The sequence below is a fragment of the Fusarium venenatum genome (genome assembly GCF_020744135.1).
Source record: "Fusarium venenatum strain MPI-CAGE-CH-0201 chromosome Unknown EDB82scaffold_4, whole genome shotgun sequence".
Lineage (NCBI taxonomy): Eukaryota > Fungi > Ascomycota > Sordariomycetes > Hypocreales > Nectriaceae > Fusarium > Fusarium venenatum.
In genome coordinates, this window is record NW_027072132.1 from 1,437,851 (window position 1) to 1,459,255 (window position 21,405).

At 48.3% G+C, this 21,405-nt stretch overlaps 8 protein-coding genes across 8 annotated transcripts; 3 read left to right on the plus strand and 5 right to left on the minus strand.

Moving 5' to 3' along the window:
- Positions 1-486: 486 nt before the first annotated feature.
- EDB82DRAFT_479662 (uncharacterized protein) lies at positions 487-1,401 on the plus strand (the record flags this gene model as incomplete). Its single annotated transcript, XM_025737294.1, has 1 exon — positions 487-1,401. The coding sequence occupies one exon, from the start codon at positions 487-489 to the stop codon at positions 1,399-1,401; it is 915 nt and encodes a 304-aa protein (XP_025592169.1).
- A 438-nt stretch (positions 1,402-1,839) lies between these two features.
- Positions 1,840-3,779, minus strand: EDB82DRAFT_479663 (kinase-like domain-containing protein; the record flags this gene model as incomplete). The annotated part of the gene is made up of 9 exons (XM_025737295.2): positions 1,840-1,864; positions 1,918-2,355; positions 2,402-2,692; positions 2,738-2,784; positions 2,946-3,146; positions 3,203-3,264; positions 3,304-3,494; positions 3,546-3,603; positions 3,692-3,779. 9 exons carry the CDS (start codon positions 3,777-3,779, stop codon positions 1,840-1,842), a joined length of 1,401 nt encoding a protein of 466 aa, XP_025592170.2.
- Positions 3,780-5,392: 1,613 nt separating this feature from the next.
- Positions 5,393-7,057, plus strand: EDB82DRAFT_293562 (RNA polymerase I associated factor, A49-like protein). The gene is made up of 3 exons (XM_025737296.2): positions 5,393-5,634; positions 5,695-6,020; positions 6,072-7,057. Exons 1-3 carry the CDS (start codon positions 5,505-5,507, stop codon positions 6,933-6,935), a joined length of 1,320 nt encoding a protein of 439 aa, XP_025592171.1. The 5' UTR covers positions 5,393-5,504; the 3' UTR covers positions 6,936-7,057.
- Positions 7,058-7,557: 500 nt separating this feature from the next.
- Positions 7,558-8,678, minus strand: EDB82DRAFT_512148 (uncharacterized protein). The gene is made up of 2 exons (XM_025737297.2): positions 7,756-8,678; positions 7,558-7,703 (listed from the first exon to the last, which is right to left on the minus strand). Exons 1-2 carry the CDS (start codon positions 8,235-8,237, stop codon positions 7,643-7,645), a joined length of 543 nt encoding a protein of 180 aa, XP_025592172.1. The 5' UTR covers positions 8,238-8,678; the 3' UTR covers positions 7,558-7,642.
- Positions 8,529-10,072, minus strand: EDB82DRAFT_512149 (ClpP/crotonase-like domain-containing protein). The gene is made up of 2 exons (XM_025737299.2): positions 9,690-10,072; positions 8,529-9,600 (listed from the first exon to the last, which is right to left on the minus strand). The coding sequence occupies exons 1-2, from the start codon at positions 9,878-9,880 to the stop codon at positions 8,979-8,981; spliced, it is 813 nt and encodes a 270-aa protein (XP_025592173.1). The 5' UTR covers positions 9,881-10,072; the 3' UTR covers positions 8,529-8,978.
- A 2,700-nt stretch (positions 10,073-12,772) lies between these two features.
- EDB82DRAFT_512154 (uncharacterized protein) lies at positions 12,773-14,317 on the plus strand. Its single transcript, XM_065608918.1, has 3 exons — positions 12,773-12,795; positions 12,846-13,588; positions 13,652-14,317. The coding sequence occupies exons 2-3, from the start codon at positions 13,052-13,054 to the stop codon at positions 13,874-13,876; spliced, it is 762 nt and encodes a 253-aa protein (XP_065463232.1). The 5' UTR covers positions 12,773-12,795; positions 12,846-13,051; the 3' UTR covers positions 13,877-14,317.
- A 169-nt stretch (positions 14,318-14,486) lies between these two features.
- On the minus strand, positions 14,487-16,065 carry EDB82DRAFT_479668 (aminotransferase class-III-domain-containing protein; the record flags this gene model as incomplete). The annotated part of the gene is made up of 2 exons (XM_025737301.1): positions 14,487-15,693; positions 15,761-16,065. The coding sequence occupies 2 exons, from the start codon at positions 16,063-16,065 to the stop codon at positions 14,487-14,489; spliced, it is 1,512 nt and encodes a 503-aa protein (XP_025592175.1).
- A 1,352-nt stretch (positions 16,066-17,417) lies between these two features.
- On the minus strand, positions 17,418-21,045 carry EDB82DRAFT_293475 (chloride channel). Its single transcript, XM_065607423.1, has 6 exons — positions 20,552-21,045; positions 20,106-20,491; positions 18,897-20,027; positions 18,514-18,846; positions 18,088-18,462; positions 17,418-18,036 (listed from the first exon to the last, which is right to left on the minus strand). The coding sequence occupies exons 1-6, from the start codon at positions 20,754-20,756 to the stop codon at positions 17,890-17,892; spliced, it is 2,577 nt and encodes an 858-aa protein (XP_065463233.1). The 5' UTR covers positions 20,757-21,045; the 3' UTR covers positions 17,418-17,889.
- Positions 21,046-21,405: the final 360 nt, after the last annotated feature.

Sequence of the window (21,405 nt, forward strand, 5' to 3'; positions counted from 1 at the left end):
TAGTGGCTCACAAGATAGCTCCATCGGGTCAAGAACAAGGTCTTCCACTTGTTCTTGAGCACCGTGGAGAGTTGCAGTATCAAGAGCCAAAGAAAGGATAAAAAGGGAAACAATGACAATTCTCAGGTCTGCCATGTGGAGTCCTGGTTTGGCAATCTTTCATCATGACTTGCAGTGAAGTTTCATCTATATCTACCAACAATGGTATTACGCGATGTTTGTCTATGAAGTATCGGTTCAGTGATTGAAAAATACATGTTCATGGTACACAAGCCCACGAATGTTTGTCTTGTTCAAACAGCAAACTTATCTTTACTATGGCTTATTCAAGGGATGCAGCCTGAATACATAATCCATAATGTGTCTTTGTTCTTCGTGTGCGCAGTCTTGTACGTCTTCAACTTCGATTTATAAGTCGTCACGATGCTCAACTCTGATTAACTCTCTCCAAAATTTATCCAAAATTCGTCAAACACTACAACAACTATGGCCACCACAAATTCTCACAGTTCCCCCCTATCTGATGTTGTGCGGGAGCTCGATCTCAACGCACCACCCCCTGCTCCCCTCGATCTGCTATCAACAGTCTCATCCCTTTTTGCCCGACGGCAAGAAAAGCTTCACAAGGAGAGACTTACTCTTCAGGACGCAGAGGAAGAGGCTAAATTTGTTGCTGCTCGAGCAGCTACGCGCAAAAGATTACAGGAAGAGGAAGAGGAAGAGGCGGAAATGCTGGACAGACTGGAAAGAGCCCTCGTTCCCACTCCTCGAATCAAGGATACGGAACCTTCCAAAGAGGAGATCGAAGCTCTCGTCAACAAAGAACTTGCCAAAGAAGAGCAAGGACCTGGTTTACGTCGGGCCAAGCACGAGACAGCAGAGGAGTATGAAAAGCGGATGGTTGCGCTGGAGTATCGTGTTGACTGTCTCGACATCATTGAAAAGGAACGCAAGCAAAAAGAGCCTGTCCACTACGTAGACGGGCTACCTACCAATGTTGTCATTATCGATCGCCACTTTCGCCCTATCCCGGAGACTCCTGCAGGCAACTTTTCTTGCCTTCAATGCGAGGTTCTGGATAGACGATGTGGACGTACGAGTGACAACGCACGCATCTGCGAGGCTTGCGAACGGCTTGGGAGACGATGTCTGGTCAAGCATCTATGGACGCAGGAAAGCAAGCTCATGGAGTCGTGGAAGTTTGCTAAAAGTCAACGCTACGGATACGACAACCTAAAGGACGAGAGAAGGAAATGGGTGTGGAGGTTGAGGTTGAGGCAAAAGGAGAAGCTCAAGGGCTTTCAGCCTATGCCGGCGTGGCCAGAAAAGAAGGGCTCGGATGTCAAAACTGGACAGCAAAACACGCCTAAAAGGTGGCAAGACTACTTGAGGTCTACTTGACCTGAGGATGAGTAGGAGAATGAGCGATTCGCGCGCTGAAAATGGAGTTGACTAGCATTTCTTTGAATATCAACCACCATGTCTCCCCCGAAAAATTGCCCATCTCGATCTAAAATAGCGCGCCGCTGCGCTCGTCAAGTTTTCATTGAATTCCACATTCACATCATTCCAAAAGCCCAATGCTCCAATGTTGCCGCTGTGAAACACACTCCAGCATGGGGTGCGATGTTTATGACTTGACTTCTCCCGTGATGATCCCACAAAATACAAATTGCCAGTGCGATAATGCATGCTCAAATATTTCCCGCAAATTCTCCTGGATTTGGTTCCTGAAGGAGATTGCATGGTTCCTACTTCTGCATCCCTTTCGTACAGTAGGATAGTTTCTGCAATTTATCGAGCCGTCGTCGCAAAGTACGCACTAGATGAAGAAGACCCTTAGCTTCCCGTAGACGAATGTGGACTACTTTGATAAGAGTTAACAAAAGCTTCTAGGCTCAAGATTTCCGAACTTACCAAGTCATTTCATCTCTCAAACTGTAGCAGTCAAGTTTTCGGTACCTGGGGGGCGGGACAAGGTCAGGTAACGACCAGGGCATCGGTCTGAGTGCATTCTGAGGCTGCCAAGAAGACATAACCCTTTTGTCCAGACGCTTGAACAGTTCTACATTCTTCGTTTTACCGCATAGCCACTCGTGCCCCTTCGCTTCTTGGGCTGTGATTCTGCGCATAGGATTCAGTCTCAGACAGCTCAGGACAAACTTGGCCGCATCAACAGAAGGTCGTTTCTGTAAGTAGCTGAAAACTCGCATGATGTATTGCCGAATCTCCTCTTCAGCCATTTGATTGAGTACTGCATCATGATGATCAGATACTAAGAGCGTGAAAGCAACAACGCCCAAAGACCATATGTCAACAGCTGTCGTATGAGCTTCGCCAGTTGTTTCAAATTCCCTATATATGTCAGCTAATGTCGCGGCTTCATTATCATATGGCATACGGTGCTTGATATCCTGCGGTTCCAGCATTTGTAATCATTCTGCTCCGTCGAGGGACGGCAGAAGTACCAAAATCAGAGAGCATTACTCGATGGTACGCGATCCTGGGAGAATATGCCAGGAGTATATTCTCCGGCTTGATGTCGCGGTGAACGATGCCTTTCTCGTGAAGATACGTAAGTGCCCGAACCACTTGGCGGATGATGATTATGGATTCGGACTCTTTGACAGTGCCGCGCCGCAAAATGAATGACATGAGGTCACCGCCCGAAGCAAGTTCCGTAAAAGTGTAGCTGGCGGTGTCAGTAAGTCGCCCAGGAGATAATGAAAACACTCACAGTGTGTGTGGAGACGATATTGCATCCACGTAAGACAGGATGTTGGGCTATATTGGTCAGTGGCGTTCTCAATACATAAGGAATAGCAGTAGAGCTCTGGTTTCTGGCCAAAGAACCGGAGCAGACTCTGTTGACAGGTGGCTGGTTTCATATCTTGTTCCACCAGAAGCTGAAAGCTTTCTACTTCCACGGGAGACAGCAAACTCACATGGTTTAACTGTCGCAGAATATCCGCTTCCTGGAACTTGCGTCGTATATCATTTTGGGCGTTCTTCCCATGGATCTTATCAAGGTTGACCAACTTGCAGACCAACTGCTTTCCTGTTTGAACGTCGTTGGCGAGACATACGACTGCTTCTGCTCCGTGGCCAAGGCAGTGATCAGTCACCTCATACTTGCTGGCAAACAGCTGGTGGTCGTTAGTCTTAAGTATCCATATGGCATTGGAGTCACATCCGGTAATACCTTGCACTCCTCTTGTTGTAGGGCGGTCAAATCATGGCGAGGAGATGGTTGATACTGAACGACTGTGAACTTCTAGTATGGTCGGATCTCAATCACATCACCATGTTGCAGCAGGTACCCGGGGCTGATACGTGAACCAGAGCCAATAAGCCTCCCATTCACCAAAGTCCCATTGGAAGACTTTCGGTCCCGAACGTAGATGTGATTGACAGTTGGTTCATACACGACAACATAAACCTCGCAGTGGTTTCGGGAAACTAACATGTCTGGATCGTTGTCGATGGCCAAGGAACTGTACAACTTTGTCAATTTTTTCTCTTTCATTCCGTGCCTTTCCACTCACTTGGTACGAATGTCTCGCCCAATTTTGAAGATCTCTCGTTCGTACACAGGAAACAACGCTGAGAGGCAGATTATTAGTGGGTGGCACTAAAAGGGGTGGAGTTCGTGTCAGATTGTGAGATCTTTATTTCGTCTCTGAGAACGTACGCTGGGATTGATTGTTGCTCCTGGTGTCGACCGAGTGAAGATATACCGCTGGTGTTTCCTGAGGTGGCCCCGCTGCGCTGTCGTCCATCTTAACGCTCACGGGTTGCAATTCGATGTTCGGACTTGCTGGTGTAAGTGCTTTCTTGTGTAAGTCAAGGGAACAGAATATTTGTAGCAAGTTTCTTTGAAATAAGTCTTCTGTGCGATGATCATGATTCACACCTATAGATTTCAATTGAGTAGCCTCACCATTGTTCATAAGGGGCTGCCTATTATCGTACTCGAACAATGCCCTCCCTCCTCGTACCTTCCGTTCTATTCAAGTGAGCTATGCCTGTACTGTGTATTATACAGTGCGTGTAAGAAACACACGGCCTCGTCCCCCACCAAAATGTTAACAATAGCAGGTACGATCGAGGGTTAATAGTCACGTGACGTTTTTCCACCACCACTTTATTAAAGGAATTATTTTCCCCAAGCTTCAAAGTTGTTCCTTATCCCAACAAGTTTCTCATCCACGAAAGAGTAAGTTTACGCGACCCTACCCTGGCCATGGGCTAGTAGCTTCCGGACATGCATAGAGCTAAGCTCTTTGCCACCGTAAAGCTATCTGCACTCGGCGGTTCGACTTGCACAGTTGCTGACAGCTTCCAACAGCACCGTCGATCAAGATGAGAGCCAAATGGAGAAAGAAGCGGGTTCGCCGCCTCAAGCGCAAGAGAAGAAAGATGAGAGCTAGATCGTAAGTTGCGCCGCTTCTGTTGATACTGTGAACGTCGCTGACCATCTTCGTAGCAAATAAACGCATCGCAACTCAACCTGACTTGACACATCTCTCATGATGTTACGACCTCGCACGCCTCAACGATACCTTGGCCGAAGCAGGGCACCTGCCATTCTGGCGCCTCTGGGATTTCCCACAACGCAATGAGTTGGGATTTGACTTTGGGAACTACGTCAGGGTGATTGAACCCCGCACTTGAGCGGCTGTTGTGGCACACAATGAACATTATGGTGGATGGAATTATGACAATCGAATGGTTAGGCAAAAGGCGGTGTTGGATCGACTACTATCAAATGCTCACCAACACGAAGCATCAGAACAAGATTCTAAGACAAAGAAATACAGGGATTTCCTGACAACTTTTGTGTGCTCTGTGATTGTGCCCTCGTGATGTAGATCCTAGCTTGCAGAAGCGGGGAAGCTTGCTCTGTCGCGCGCAAAGCTTGTCGCATTCTGCACAGCGAAAGCTCATTAAGCTTTGCTTGGGTATACGGAAGCTTCCGTTAATCTCACAATCAATACCTTCAACTGAGCATGATGCATTTCATTATCGTCAATTGAAGTCTTGTGCGTGAAACCCTGTCTCACCAATCCGCAATCGCACGACGTCACTGCTCTTAGCGCCATCGATACTTCTGTAGAGAATCCTAAACTTTTGATGGATTTCATGGTCCATTATGGGTGTAACTTTAAAATAAGCTCTAATGAGCATTGCGCTTACCTCGCGACTTCAATTGAGAGAAAAGAACAGGATTATGATCTCATCGTAAATCTGTAGCTTATTTTGCTCTGGTCGCAAGTTGATTTTTGCATGGATCTGCTAGCGACAAGTACTCTGTATTGACATCTCTCCTGCATGTAGCTTTAGTGGGGCACACTCGGCGCCTTGACCGCCTTCCCTGCCAGCCGACGTTGTCGGTTAAACACCGGATTTGTTATTTTCTGCCGATTAGAGGTGGGATAGTCGAAAAAAAATCTTAGATCCTGCGCAATTGGGATATCCTCAGCGACAAAGCACCGCAACACAACATGGGTTCAGAAAAGCGCAAGAGAAGCGGAGATACAACCTCCAAGCCAAAAAAGAAGGTCGCCATCGATGCATCTCCCTCGACCTCGGTATCTTCTGTGCTTAGGCCTAAGCATTGCCCACCCGTGATTGGTACGACCAGCCTCTTTTGAACATGACTGCGATCAATCGATACTAATCTTGTAACTGTAGCTACGGCAGTTGGATTTGAAGTGCCGAAGAACATTCCATTCCACTCATATGCGCCCAAAGATGCTGCCAAGTCGAAGGCCAAACAGGCAAAGTCAGCCGGCGAGAAGGACTTTTTGTTGCACTCCAACGCGCACCGAACTATGGACTACACAGTCAAGGCGGACGGAGCTAGAGGTGTTAAGCCAGCCCTGAACCACTTCCTCGGAATATACGACCCCAAGACCGGCAAACTCGAGGTGGTTGAGGCAAAGAAGATGACTATGCGGGCATCAGTACGGGCAAAGCAGGGCGCTGCTGCTGCCGCTGGCGAGCGCGATGCCAACCAGGTATGCTTGGCGCAACATCGCATGCAGGCCCATCTTGCTAACACATTACAGACTATGATGCAACTCAAGACCGACCTTGGCCAAACATTCGGTACCAAGAAGGCGAAGAAGGCGATCCAGGAGAATGTCTTGAACGCCATTGCGCCACAGAGGAAGGCCGGAGAAGCCCCTACAAAGATTGACGCCGCGGCTCGCGCCATGCTCAGTTCCGTCGGAGAGGTTACATCAACCATGGCTTCAAGAGAAGAACTACAAGCGGTTGTAGATGAAGCCAGGCCTGTGCCCATTCCCAACTTGGAAGCGACCGAGATCCAAGACGTTTACGATCCCAAGAGAATCATCGGAGCCAATATCCTCGAGCTGGTGCCAATCCGAGAATGGCAAGAGAAGGTCCAGCATAAGGAGAGCATTCAGGTGCCTTCACGGTTTGTGGCTGCACGTGTGACCCGCGTGGCAGGCAACGAAGACGCTGTGGACAGACTTCGTGTGCTACGATACTTCTTCTTCGTTCTGCTCTTTTACCTTCACTCCAAGCCCGGAAAGGCTCGCGGTACTCGTTCCATACCTCCACGCGACAAGCTCAGGGAACTCCTTGCTCCCGCGCCTGAGGCCGTTGTCGAGAGCATTCGCCGAAAGTTCTCCGACCGAGGCGAGATGCGAAAATTCCACATCGACCTCCTGATCACACATTGCTGTGTATTCGCTAGCATCATCGATAACTTCGAGGTTGATACACAGAACTTGCGTGATGACCTGAAGATTGATCAGAAGACGATGAACGCTTACTTCCATGAGATCGGTGGCCGTGTCAAGCCTGTGACGAACAAGGAGACCAAGGCCACGGTATCTCTGGCACGATTGGCGCTACCTCTGAACTTCCCCAAGCAGAGACATATCGCTCCCAAGCGTCGATAGAGAGGCTACGAACATGGCGCTCTGAGAAAAAAGGCATTGCCACATATCGTTTAACATGCGACGCACTCTGATGATGATAGAAAAGCAATTGCATGTCGAATCGCGAAGGAGTCGCTTTCGGCGAAGGAGTTTGTTATTACATATATTATTAGTCTATTTTGGTCAAAATCCAGTCTATGCTCGGGGGCGCCGTTATTTTCTCGCCTTACAAGTTCATTATCCCGGCTTGCTTACGCAAAGAGCTTCAGTTAAGACAGCGCAGTTGGTATTGCTCAATTTCATTGCTCGGTATCAGCCATGCCTTGACTTGCCTCTGATCTGTGACGTGTTGTCTACCGGGCTGCCTCTTAGCTTGATGTAAAAATAGACGACTTTCGTCTTCCTGAGGCCCAGGTTGGGTAGTCAGCTCGTCCATAACCTCCCCAGTCCCAATTCCGATTGTGTACTTATGCAGTCCTGGGTAACTAGCAGAGGAGAGGGCTTCTAAGCATTTGGGTACAGAAATAAACAGCCTAAAAAGCCTAATCTAAATAGCATGAGTCGGTCAATTTAGGCCAGTTTAGGTCAGTTTAGGTTATTCATGTCATTCATGTCATTCAGGTCGGAATTCTTAGGTTTTTTATTTTTATACTGTTAAGTATAACCTAATAATAATAAAAGTAGCGTCCTCCCTAGCCCGCAGCCACCTCGTCTGTTCGAATCTTAAACTACACCTCAGGAGGAATGTCGAGGACTGCCGTGCTCACAGTGACCAAAATGAACATCAGCCTGATGAGGAGGTCAGTGGACGTTCCCAAGAGCAATAACAAGAATGACTTACAGGTTGAGGTGAGCGAGGTCAACAGCCCAACCACCAAGCTTCCAGTGCGCCTCATAAGGAAAGAGAAATGTCAGAGGCGTGGTTGACCAGGTGAAGTAGACGATGGCGAAAAATAATGCCGTCAAAAGAGCCACGATCCTGAAAACGTAACGGGCGGCAGGATGATTGTGGTGGCTTCTGAGCAGGACGACAATTGCGAACACGGGAAGGATCGAACCGAGAACACTCGCGACGGCGAGGAAGACAAAGGGCACCGGAGTCGAATCAATGTAAGAAAGGGGATTTCGTGCAATGGCATCATCTTTCCGATTGTCGGAGGCAATAGCGGTCTTGATGTAGCGTCTCAATTCTTCGGGATATCGGTGGGCAGAGATAGTGCTTAGGATGATGTTGATGAAGCTTATCAAACTCAAGAGAGTAAGGAACAACACTAACGTCAGGCGGACAGAACGTTCCAAGGGCTTAGATCCTGGACGTTGCATGATGTCGATGGGGGAATTTGTTCTGAATTGATGCAAGTGATGGATGCAAGTGTAGAGTGCAGATGGGTGAAGCCAACCAAGAAAGCAAGATGATGATGAGGATGAAGAAGAGAGTTGGGAGACGGGAAGGGGGAGGATGCGGTTTTATTCACCAGATGACCCCGAATACCTTCCCTTCCATCGAACTTGATACTGCCAGGGAAGCTGCCATAGGTGCTCGGATGATGCATGATGAAATTGGAAGGCAATACCTGCTCAGGCTAGGTATAGGAGAAAAAGTTGGCCTCCTACGTCTTATGGTATAAAAACAAGTAGTAGGCTAAGAACTATAGTCTAAATAGCATAAACTGGCCTACCAATTTCGTCTCTTATGCTTCCAGCGGCCAGATTTTCCGATACCCTGAGGCCAGGTACCAAGGTAGGTAGACAGACAGTAACAGCAGAGAGTCACAGGCTTCAGTGGGCACCTTCCATCCATTCTTTCCTTGCTTGCTTGCTACAACCCACCTGATAAGGCAGGTGTGGCCTGGCAATGCATCTTCTGGTATCTGGATCTCTTGAACGACCAGTTTGGTTCGAATGGATGGTACGTGAACTGTCTCCAGTAGTGAATGCCCAGTGCTGTCTTTGTTCTTGGTCGATCACGTATTCTGTCTATGGATGAGACTTGTAGATACTATTCGGTCATATCCAATGCTGTAATTGTTATTTAATATGACTTCCGTAACTAGACTGGGTATCCTATAGCTTGTGTCGTTTGGCACCACTTGCAAGCTTTGCAAACTCCTCTTGCGGTACTCCGGTCAAGAATCTCTCCAAGCCGGCAAAAACTTCATGTACATTCTGCGTGTGCATGATATCCATTTCAGGCTTCCTAAGCAGCTTCTTGATTCCAATCAAGCTGTCACCGTTGAGATGATCTCCCAGCCTCTCATCCACCTCATGCAACACCCTTGCCCTGAACTTGGCATCGTCGCCCTCGTCAAATATGGCGTTGACAAATCCACAGCGCTCCAGTTCTTGCGATCCGATGCGACGGCTCATGATAAGTGCTTCATTCGCTCGCGCAGGCCCGAGACGCAGTGCTAGAGCTCGTGACGCACCGCCCTCGGCAACAAGACCGATAGACGAGAATGGTGTGAGGAGGAAGGTTGAAGGAGCGCAGTATATGAAGTCGGCAAAAGCGACTAGCGCAGCTGTGAGGCCGATAACAGGACCATTAAGACCAATGACGAGAATCTTGGGGTGAGTTGCAAAAGCGTGTGTGATGTTGAGGTTGTTGGCAACAAAAGTTTGTAGCAGCTGTTTGTGCGAATCATTGTCTTCTCCCGGTGCTTTTCGAGTGATTCCTACATCGGCTCCTCTGTTAAGTGTCAGTCTTGCATCTCCTAGACATGGTATATTTAAAGTGAAGGGCAGTGCATCGAGTGAATTCCATGCTGGTTTGCTTACGCTGAAAAGAAGCGGCCCTTTGCCAAAATCACTGTGGTGAAAACCTCATCATGAGTGGCAATCTCTCGTAGTTTCTGAGCAAGGTCGTAGTACTGTGCGCCAGTGAAGGCGTTGAGCTTTCGTTCGTTGTGAATTGTCAAAATAGCTGTACGGCCGCGATATTCAAGATTAAGAATAGATTCTTCTGCCATGTTGAAGAGATTCCACGAAAGAATGTCGATTTTATTTTAAAGAGGTTGCTTGGACGGGATAGAAGAAGAAGTCGATCCGACATCAATTGAGCTGAAAGACTAGGGGACAAGACTGTAGAACAAGGAGTTGGTGCTGTCTTCTTATTCAATACTTCAGGGTAATGTAATGACTTACATGGGGGATTGATTACCATTACCCCAGATTGGTGGCGGGGAGGACTCCACAGCCATCAACGTGCCTCGGCATGGAATGGAGATATAGCCGACAGCTAACCTTGCATCATCTTCAAGATCGCTCATCTAAACAAGAGCTAGCTTATTGGAAGACATTGAACACCGAATTGCGGTAGCACTAGGAAAGGTTACTGCCCTCAGGGTATCAGAAAATTGATCGCTGGAAGCTCAAGAGACGAAATTAGTAGGTTAGTTTATGCTCTTTAAACTACAACTTTTAGACTACTTATTTTTGTACCATAAGACTTAGGAGGCCAATAATGCAAGTACATGTCCATTTTGCGTAGGAAGATAATAATAAGATGGTCGGTAAAAGCACGTTACCTTTGTTATATGCTGTATGATGCAATTGGTATTCATATCGCATGGTTCTATTGCTTAATGTGAGTATTTAGACCCAGTCAGATGCTGCCACCTCATAGTGCATCGAATGGCTGTCTGCCAGAGCAAGGCCGTTGCTGAGCTTTCTTGCTTATAAAGAGGAAACAAAGGTGCTCTTTTCAACCTGGTTTATATTCAATATGATTAAACTGTTAATTGTTCTACTCATCCATTATCATCCATTATCATCCATCAGCATCCATCATAGCTGTCATTGCATTCCAAGCCCTTAAGACCCTGGGTCTTGACGAACCCTTGGCCAGTGCTACGTTCGCCAAATACGACCAGTCAACCGCAGAATGACATCCTTTCCGATGAGATGACCAATCATTCTTTCATGGGAAAGAGAGAACAATAAAAGAGGTATCAACAAATGACAGAAACGATGATTTCGTCGCCGCCAATTGGCCAATGGAACGCGCCCTTTCACTTTTACCCAAGTCCCTAGGTTGTACAGGACGGATATGACCCATTATAGACTACCAAACAACTCCTTTGCCTAACCGGGGGGCCAGCAAAAAAAAAAAGAAAAAAAAAGCGACTCCAACAAATGCTTGTACACGGATCAGGCTGAGCTTCTCTTTGGTTGGTCGGCCATGGCGGACAAATACGGTACAGCATTACCACACCAAACAAGCATTTGCATAGACGAGAAGCCAATGGAATACCAACAATTTCATGTTGGTGTGTTTCCATGGGCTGAGGATTGTGAGCACGGGACCGACCATGTTCTTCTTACCTACTAAGGTCCTCCATATCTAGGACAAGTATCCATCCAGGGTCGAGTCAGGCGCTCTTGTTGGGGTTTGGAGAAATTGGCTATTGGTTCCCTGCATCATTTCCAGACCCGTCTTGATGCACCCGCATCATCAAAGTCGGGTCACGGTTATCAAAGAAATCAAGTGCAGCAACAAATTGGAGCACTCCAACTGAGACATTTAGAGGCCTCTAAGTATTGGGTGAATCACAGTCAGCTTGACCTGGCCGTCCCTGTTCAGAGGCATCCAATCCACCACCACCGCACACCTCCCATATCAAAATCAGCACAAACATGGATAGAACACGACGTTTAGCAAGAGGAAAAGGAAAAGGAGGATTTCCAAAACAATGAATCGGCTCAAGCTGTGCTACGCGACACACGCTGCAATCCCAATCCATGCTCATGCTCATGTTCATGCTCCCCTGACGAACCGAACTTGTTGGATCGCCTTGGATCTTTGTACAATCGTTTTCTCGGCCACTCCCGTGATACATGTTGTATAAGCTATCTCATATGCTAGATATCCCGGTGTTCGTCGAACCAAATCTATAAACAATCTCGATCAAGCGATTTAGTGGCTTTCGAATGCAGCTCACTTCATCTTGTCTCGTTTCGTCTCAACCAGGCCACTTTCTTTACCTATCTTTTGTGCACTCTGGCATTTCAGATATAATATTTATAGGCAGCCGGAAATCTGACACTGGCTGGCAGTGGCAGTGGCACTGATATATCTACTATCACTTCTGAGCAGCTGTCTGCCTTGCACTGGCTCTGGCACCGACCATCACGTCACCCGAATGAACTGCAACTTTTTATTTTCCTTCGCATTCACCTCGCAACGAAATTTATTTCAAACTTCAAAGATTTCGGACGAGAGCTTTCCTCACCAAAGCCTTTCTTCCTTCACTCACCAAAACAATAACAACCAAATCTTGCTCCGTCTCTGGAAAGATTTGGTCAATATTGTGCTGCAAAGGTATACAACCTCGATTTTACTCTTTGATATCTATCTCTCACAGCAACTGACTCCGCCCAGGCATCACTTTCCTGCATAAACACAGCAGAAATAAGAATTTGTTATTTCGGCCTCTGTGTTCCCTTTGTGGTCGCAAGCGGTAACCCTCGCTTCTTCATCCACCTGCTATCACATGTACTGCAGAACCCTGAACCAGTCGTTTCCTTTTGTCGTACCCGGCATCTCCAAGCCAGTCGGCTGGGACTGTCAACAAGTCACCGCAGTATTTCTAGCGAAAGCAAATATCCTTGATTGCTCGGAGCAGTAGCTACCCTGCCATCGAACTTCCCTCAAGGCCATCAACACCCGCCCGCCTGGCAGAGATATTCTCAACTTCATATACATTTACTCAAAACGGAACTTGCTTGTCAACTGATGACTACTGGCTTTCAACTTTCTTAAGTGTTGAAGAGCCAGCTTCCACCTAGCCTATCAGTTCCTACGTTTGCGTTGACACTCACAATACTCGATGGTACTTGGCGGCAAAGAGAGAAAAGTATGGAGCCATTCAGCGAACAGGAGAAGGTATGTGTCAGGACAATTCACCATCGCCACCACAGGCTAATATCTACCAGCGACAGCTTCTTACTGAGATACTCAAGCAAAGCCAAATCGACAACCACCAATTGTACAGAGTCCTTGGGCACTTCAATATTTCGCCTAACTGGTTTCACCTGGCATTGCCAAATGGTAAGTCAGACACCAACATGTACATTTCTGCAAACCCAACTCATCGCATTTTATAGGTCGCAACCTAGCCCAGTGTCAAGCGACTCTTGTGATGATCGGAAACGAAGTAACTGCGCAAGGGACCAAACGAAAAGCTCCAGGCGATAGACAAAGCAGTGAATGTGGTAACGGCGTTCAACCGTCCGGCTCTCAAGGGCCTCAGGCGCAGCCTCTACATACTGCAGCACAGAATCCTCAAACGAACGTGCAGCACCAATCAGCCATGCCTGTTAACCCCCAGCAGTACCAGTATCAGCCTGGGCCTCCGCCTAAGAAGAAGGGTCGTCCAGCCTATGCAGGTAGAAACGTAATGGGCCAGCAACCTTTCAACCCTCGAGCTCTTGCTCCCATGCCTAATCAACAAATCGTACAGAATGGACAGCCGTCTTTCCGGCCTATTGCTCCGGCTCCCCAGCTGCATCCTAGCGCGGTCACGGTGATTGAGCCAGTTGTTACCAGTGGCATGAATCAGGGGCTTATGTGTGCACCACCCACACAACAGCGGGGTGTAGTAATGAAAACGCACAGGTACCAGACGGAGATGGTTCGTCAGAGAAGTGACCAAAAAGCCCTTGCGGCACTGAGCCGAGTAGGAACACCTCTTTCCTTTTTGTACATGAGTTACTTGAGTTGCTAATTGGTGTCTTTGCAGCTTCCAGGGCAAGCACCCGACCGCCCTAGATCAAGCAGCGACGCAATTCCTAGCGTTTCGAAGCAGGAAGCGACAGAGCAAGACCGATCACGCTCTGTTGAGTTAATCGAGGCAAAGGAGCACACCAGCGACGCTGAGGATGATACACCAGACAAGGCGCAGCAACAGAACAATGGAAGCCCCGAACCGAGCAAGGTTCTACGCCGCAGTCAGCGTAAAGTTTGATTATCAAGGGACATAGGAATAAAGGAGTATTTTGTATGAGTTTTACGACATGCAGCGACTGGAAGGCCAGAAGAGATGATTACAGAGCCATCCTCATCATTCACTCCATGTACAGCCTCCGATAAACTAGAGCTATAGAGCTGTAAGATATATGTACGACTACAAGTCTATTTGCTAAGTTTTCACAAAAATCAACCGCAAGAGGAAAGTTCTTGGGTGAGATTTCAACACTCAGTGTACAGAATCAAGGGATGGTAGAGGTGGCTTATAAACCTAATGTTTGCACCGAAATCCCCCCAGTGGGTAGCAGAAAAGTTGGCGTCCTAAGTCTTAGGATATAAAAATAAGTAGACTAAGTATAGTCTAAGGAGCATAAACTGACCTACTAATCTCGTCTCTTATGTTTCCAAAGGTCAATTTTTCTCATACCCTTAGGTCCCCTTGATGGTTGGCGTCCGGCGTCCTCTGAGGTTCAGAAACATTATAAATATATGAATCATATCAATCTTCGCTAAATACACGTATGATTTGGTTCCTTGAACTGATCCCTAACTCCGCCATCCTTAGATGGTTGTTTTGATATCTCTTTTTCCTCCATTGATTTTCCCTTTTACTTCTTAACAATCTTCTCAACAGCGTCGAGAAGAATATCAGCATGCTTCTGCTGGAAGATAAGCATAGGTCGTAGACGGACGGCGTCAGCACCACTGCCACCAATGTTCACGCCCAGAGTCTTGGCCTCAGTCAGGAACTTATCACGCTTGGGGCTGTCAAAGGCAATAAAGGTTCCTTGGCCCTTGCCACGGAGGTTCTCAATCTGTCCTGGGTACTTCTTGCTAAGGCTCTCAAGGTCCTTGAAAAGCTGGTCGCCAACCTTTGCGGTGTGGTTGACGAGGTCGTTCTTCTTGATCTCATCGACGATGGCCTTGAAGAGGATAGCACGAGCAGGGTCACCCATCCATGTGTTGAACTGGCGGTAAGGCTTGTTTGGACGGATAGCTGGGTCGGCATAGTAGAAACCGGCAGCTTGAGCTTTCTTGGAGAAGGTCACAATATCAGGGGGTGTCTCGAGGTTCCAGTGCTCGTGAGCCCAGAACTTGCCGGTAGCGCCGATGCCAGTTTGGACCTCGTCCACAATAAGGAGAATGTTGTGCTTCTTGGTCAGATTGCGCAGCTTGCGGAAAAAGTCTGGCGAGGCGTGGTTGTCACCGCCCTCACTCTGGACGGGCTCGACAACAACGGCGCAGGGAGGGTGGTGCCAGCTCTTGATGAGGTGCTCAACCTCGTCGAGACTAGCCTGCTCAATCTTCTTGTTCTCCTCAACATTCTCCTCGAGAGGATACTTGAGCTTGGGGAAGGTAGCCTGAGGCCAGTCGAAGGCAGGGATATCGATCTTGTGAATTGCCTTGGATCGGGTTGTGGAAAGCGATCCAAAGAGACGGCCGTGGAAACCGGTCTTGAAGGAGAGGATAGAGAGGTCGGGGCTACCGGGAGACTGGTTGTTCATGGCACTATCGAGCTCCTTAGGGCTAAAGTCGACATCGGGACCACCTCGCTCCTGCTGTCGGCGCCACATGAAAGCGGCTTTGTAAGCAGTCTCATTGGCATCGGAACCAGCCATGGCAGTGAAGACGTTGTCCAGGCCCTTGGGGGCAACACTAAGGAGACTCGACTTGAGAAGATCGGCCCAGTCGTGAGAGGGGAAGGCTCCGAGAGCAGGTCGGTTCACGATGGAGTTGATCATCTCGGGGCTGGAAGCAGCCTTGATGAGGGCGGGGTTGTTGTAGCCGACAGCAATGGAAGCAATCTGAGCGAAGCTATCGTTATTGTCAGTCGTGGACTTCTGAAGACATCACCAGCGAAGAGGATTAGTTTCTTACTTACACGTCGAGGAGAACGTTGCCATCAGGGTCAACAATGTAGTTGCCCTGGCTCTTGGTGTAATCGGCCATCATGTTTGCGCTGCGGGTGTCGAAAACCTTTGTGAGCTCATCCATATGACTCTTGGTCTTGGGTCCAGGGATAGCTGTCTTGACTGAGGGGGCTTCGGGCTCGCCAGCAAAGAAATTCTTCTCCGAAACAGCAGCCATTCGCATGTTTCGAGAGGTAGCGAAATTGCGGAAAGCGGTGGCTCGGGAAGCAGCTTGAGCTGCAGGCCTAGCGGCCATGCCAGCGCGGAGGGCCGACATGACGAAGATGACTCGAAGAGGTTTAAGGTTGGTTATGAGAGGATTTGACCGCGAGGTATGATTTGGTCCTGTCGTGCGTCTGCTGAGAAGGAAGAAATGTTAGCACAAAAGAGGCGTGTCGTCATGATAAGGGGATATTTGGTCATGTGCAACCATGATGGTAACAAAGGTATTCCAGAGGGACAACTTACTAGATGCGATGATGTATGGAGAGAGACTTCAACACTCAACACGTAGATGCAGAGGAGGAGAGAATGGCAAAAGGAGAGGATCTCTTCCGCCCTTTTATACGGCAGGCACTGGCTGCATCGTATCTCCACGGCCAGCGCCTCATTCGGCACCGGGTTCTCACATTGAGAGCAGTCATGATGTCCCCAGCTAACACAGACAAACTAAAAGTTTATCTTCCCCGCAGTCGGCTCAGGAATTGACCAACAGGTGGAGCGCAATTGAGGTCCAGGTGGGTGGAGGATGCATGGAATCAGGAAAGAGGGAGGGGTGAAGTTATACATGGTGTTGAAAGCTTGCCACAATAGGAAAAGAAGTTGTAGCACTCGACTCGCCTAGTCTATCTTGGCTAGTAGTGGGTAGCAGAAAAGATGGCCTCTAAGTTTTAGGATGCAAAAATAATTCACCCAATATCATGGCCTACATCGTATAAAGTGGTCTACTAATTTCGTCCCTTATGCCTCAAGCGGGCAGCTTTTCTGATACCCTGAGGCCCGCTTAGACACAGGCAGTAAAAGCACTGTAACTTTGTTGTCGGTTCCATACCCAATTCTACAGCGCATATTCTCTATCATGCACCCTCTAACTAGCATTGCAGTTAATGAAGAACACCCCGTGACTGTTTCATCTAGTGTTAGTCGCCTCGATATCATTCAAAACCATCACCTCCAAAATAACTGCCCGTTTGATAACCTTCTGACGGGTTAACCTTCCTGAATTCGAGCCCCGCTCTCCAAATTCATCCGTCTAGGTAAACTGTCAGCGCGCGGGGTACACTAAACAACTCTATATCTCGGGGTACTTGGTGTAAACGGTTCGCAGAGACGCCTTCCAGCTACACTGCAGTGCATCCAATCCAGTCATGAATTCCGAATATGCATCTCTCACCGACCTTCACCTAGACACATGGTTGCTCACCAAGTTCGGTGATCTTTACTGAGTGGGGACTGATACAGCAGTGTATTCGATATCTCTTTAGACTTGGTACCTGGTCACTGTGTGTCAGTCAATACACCCCCCGGAGCTGGTATTCAGAGCCGTCTTTCCCGTTTGTATTCTATGAACCGGCCCGGTGCCGGTTTCGGAGCCGTCCGACTGCCAATTCTATGCGAGATGCCGTTGTTATCTTGGTCCCTCTCCGAGGATACTTAGATCAGCATCCAGAAACTTTCCCTTTTGGGTAGGTCAATGGAGACAGCAGATCTGGGACAGTCCAGCCGACTTAGATCAACCATATACGAATGTTTTGAGCTGATCACAAGAACAAAGCACAATTATCACACTAACCATTTCATTTGCTCAATTTCAAACTTGTAAAATTCCATGAGCCTTTCGATTTCACGATGCTTTGTGCTGTTAAGTTACCAATCTATGGGGGGTGAAGAACCTGGCTCTTCTGCCAACTCATCAATTGCGTTGTGTCAATGTATCCGGATACCATACCCAAAGAAGAACACGCTGTTACCAATGTAATGCAAATGCAGTTTCCGAATCATGAAATCAATGCTCGCCATGCCCAAAACACCTTGTTAACGATCTCAATCCTCATGCTCCCGCATATATCTAACAAAAGTCTTCTTGTGTGTCTAAAAGCTGTTAGTATCGCGAATCATAAACAATCAAGGCACTAACCATTCCAGCATATCTGCCATCCTTGAGCACGCAGATATAACGGAGTCCCAGTTTTGAGAACAACTCGTAAACCAAGTCCATCGGCGATTTGATATCCAGCGCAACAGGTGCCTAAGTCGTGTTAGTGAATGTTGAGCCGAAGACCTTTATATTACAACTCACAGGATCGATATACGGCGTGAAATCCGTGGGGTCGTGGGATTGGTCGTCTTCGTCGATGCTGGGAACTCTATCCATCAGGCAAAGGTCTGTCGCTTCGTCTTGTAGCTGATCGAGGGCGAATCCAAGATCAGGTGCAGGTATAAGCCCGACCAGAATACCATGCCTCACAATGGGCAATCCTCCATCGAGCTCACCAGCTCTATGCAAGAGCTCAAGCTTGATTCGCAAACTAGTCGCAGGTACTACTGGCGAGTTTGTGATGTCAATGATTCGTTCTTTTCGAATCCTTGGTACAATATCGGCCAGATCCTCCGTAAAGATAGGTTTATGCTTATTGTCCAAGAATGGGTACGAATTCATGTTTGTGAGAAGGTCCTGGTCATGTTAGTTGCTGGCCAGCTACGGAGTAAAAGTCCTAAAACTCACATAGATGCTGTTTGGTTCAATGGCGTCCGATGTCCATTTGGCCACGAGAATAGCCAGTGAGAATGGCAAGACGTAGTCGAGACTACCAGTAAGTTCGAAGAGGATGACGGCAAGTGTCACAGACAGTCTCGTCACACCACACATGGTGGCACCGGCTGCGATAAGACCGTACACACCAGGCTGGATGCAAGACCCATCTCGACTGAAAGCGCAATCTCCCCAGATACCCCAGTTCGGGACACGTAGGACAGCCCATTGCACGATGTGACCAACTATCCGGCCCATCAGGCCACCGACAACCATGGATGGTACATAGATACCAGCAGGTACTTTCTGTTTCGCGCGTTAGTTTATGCTTTGGTCCGCTACAGCTAAAAACTTACAATGCCAAAGGTGATGACTGTCAGGAAACCCTTAATCAAAAGGGCCACAAACAAGTGGGAAAGGATAGGGGGGATTTCGTCAATAGAACCAGGGCAGAGAGTTCGCTCTTCCCAATCAACGTTGGAGCCCTCGCAAGGAGAAGCCAGGTTGAGGAGCAGTTCGGCAACCGGAAGCTTTGTCAAAGAATTCCAGTAACTCATCAATCCGGTCACCAGCGCAACAAGAAGCACCTCCAGTAGGGGGTACTTCTTGATCAATTTGATCTTTCTGAAAGATTGGGCCCAATACTTGGAGGCCTTAATGAAGAGAGCACCCAACGCACCACCAATGACGCCCACGAATATGAAGCTTACAAGCTCAAAGTATTCCCAGTCAACCACATACCTGACTTCGAACATGACAATCTTGTGTGTGCCATATGGGTTGAGGAATTTAAGAGACAAAGCGGCAACAATGCAGCAGAAGAAAGTGCGGAACAATGTCTTGGCTGGGAAGAAGTACGAAACCTCTTCCAGACCAAACAATACTCCGCCCAAAGGCGCACCAAAGGCAACAGCTACTCCTGCGGCAGCCGCTGCCGAGATAACCTCTCGTCGCTTGCCATCATTTCGATCGTACTTTGAAAATATTCGACACAAGATATTGCCTACGCAAGCGGCCATGTGGACGTAGGGACCCTCTTTTCCAAGACTCATGCCAGAGGCAACACTCAAAATCAGGGCCACCATCTTAACGATCAAGGTCCTAGCGCCCAGGAAACCGTGCAGAACGAAACCGCTCAGTATGACACGAACCTCAGCGACTCCGCTGCCAGCCGCTGAATAGTAAACCATGGGTGGATTCTCTGGTTTTGGCTCAGCTTCTGGCTGTGGCGTTGATGATTCGCTTTCATTTGAATCGTCGTATGTATGGTGGATGTTATCGACCGCCAGGTTCTCATCAAGAGTCGTCAGTTGGTACGCTGAGGGAACGACAGTCTTAGTCCAAAGCGCCATCCAGCAAGCCATCGCAGCGAGGAGAAGAACAAAGGTCATGTAAATCACGAAACTGCTCCAGATCTCTCCGAAGGGATTGTTCAGCTTATATGACCACGTCTCCCAGTCATCACAGGTGATATCAGGGCAGCATCTCTGTTCCCAGTGTCAGTCAACTTGCTCTCATAATCGAAGCCAGTGCCGTGCGGGAACTATTGGGCTCGATTTACTCACCTTTTTGTTGAGATACCAGCCTCTGGTGCAGTGGCCTTCTTTGAAATCAAAGACAGTAGATTCGGCAACGTCAACCGTATAGGCCATCAACGCGACGATAAAGCCACACAGCGCGCTCAAGATCCAGCCTTGGGCACCGTCAAAGATAACGCGCAATCTGCCCCAAAAGTCCTTACGACTGCGCAGTTCCTTGACCCTGTGGGAATCGGCAATGGCATCATGGACCCAGTCGGTGCTTGTAAATTGATCGTACCACATGCGCTCGTCGGGGAAAATGGTGCCTTTGGATTCGGTCATGGAGGATTCGTGTCGATCTGAGAGGGCATTAACCAGTCTCGAACTCCAAGAAGGATGGCGACTGTGATTTCGAGAGCCATGATAAGCGCCTGCAAAAGAAGATTAATTAGCAAGATTCAATATAGTGCATGTTTCACGGTGCCACGAACCTAAGTAACTGTGTTCCCGCGACAGTGTACCCCTGTGCTGACGACTCGAGCTTGCTGTACTGATCCGAATGTGCGATCTTGAAGTTGTGAGCAAGGGAGTTCGTTCATCAAGTTCACCGGCAGAACGGTTTCGGGGGAGAGGTGGGTGTCGACGGGCAGTTCGTGGCGAGGGCGGCTCGGAACCATCTGGCTCTTGTCCTGCCATGATGATAAAAATGAAGCTCGGGAAACTCAGGTGCCGACACGAAGTAAAAGAACCAGGGTGACAAGAGAGCTAGCGATAACAGCGGCGCCTAGTTGAAGGAAGAAAAAGAACAGAATAGGATGAAAGAATTAAACAGGAACAGCAAAAAGTAGAAGAGAGACAAAGGATGATCTACTCCAGGTGTCTATCTCGATGCCCGTGCTTGTCTTGCTAATGCCTTGATGGTTCGTCAGTTGTCACACCGTCACCTTCTCAGGGTCCAGGTGACCCTTGGGCGGGATGGTGGAGGCGCGCCAAGCGTGGTATAAGCTTGCTTGAGCTTGAATCGAGTCCGATAGATGGCGGGGTGAACCAGGGAGAGAAAGAAACAGAAAGGAAGAGGCGTCCGATGAGGTGATGATGGGGAAATGAGTGTATATTGAGGAAGCAAAAGTGCATCTGATAGTCCAGCTGATTATTGAGCTTTAGGAGGAAGCTACCAATCTAAACGTTGCAGGTAGCTTCGGCTTGTTTTGGTTCTTTCCTCTTGTCAAGTATCAACTGCCAGATTCGGTAATAATTACGCCGAGCTCTAATGATCAGTGGCCTATCAGTCTGGGGGTCTGAGTCGTGCCGATGATACCTCTTGGTCCTGGTGGTAATGATTCAG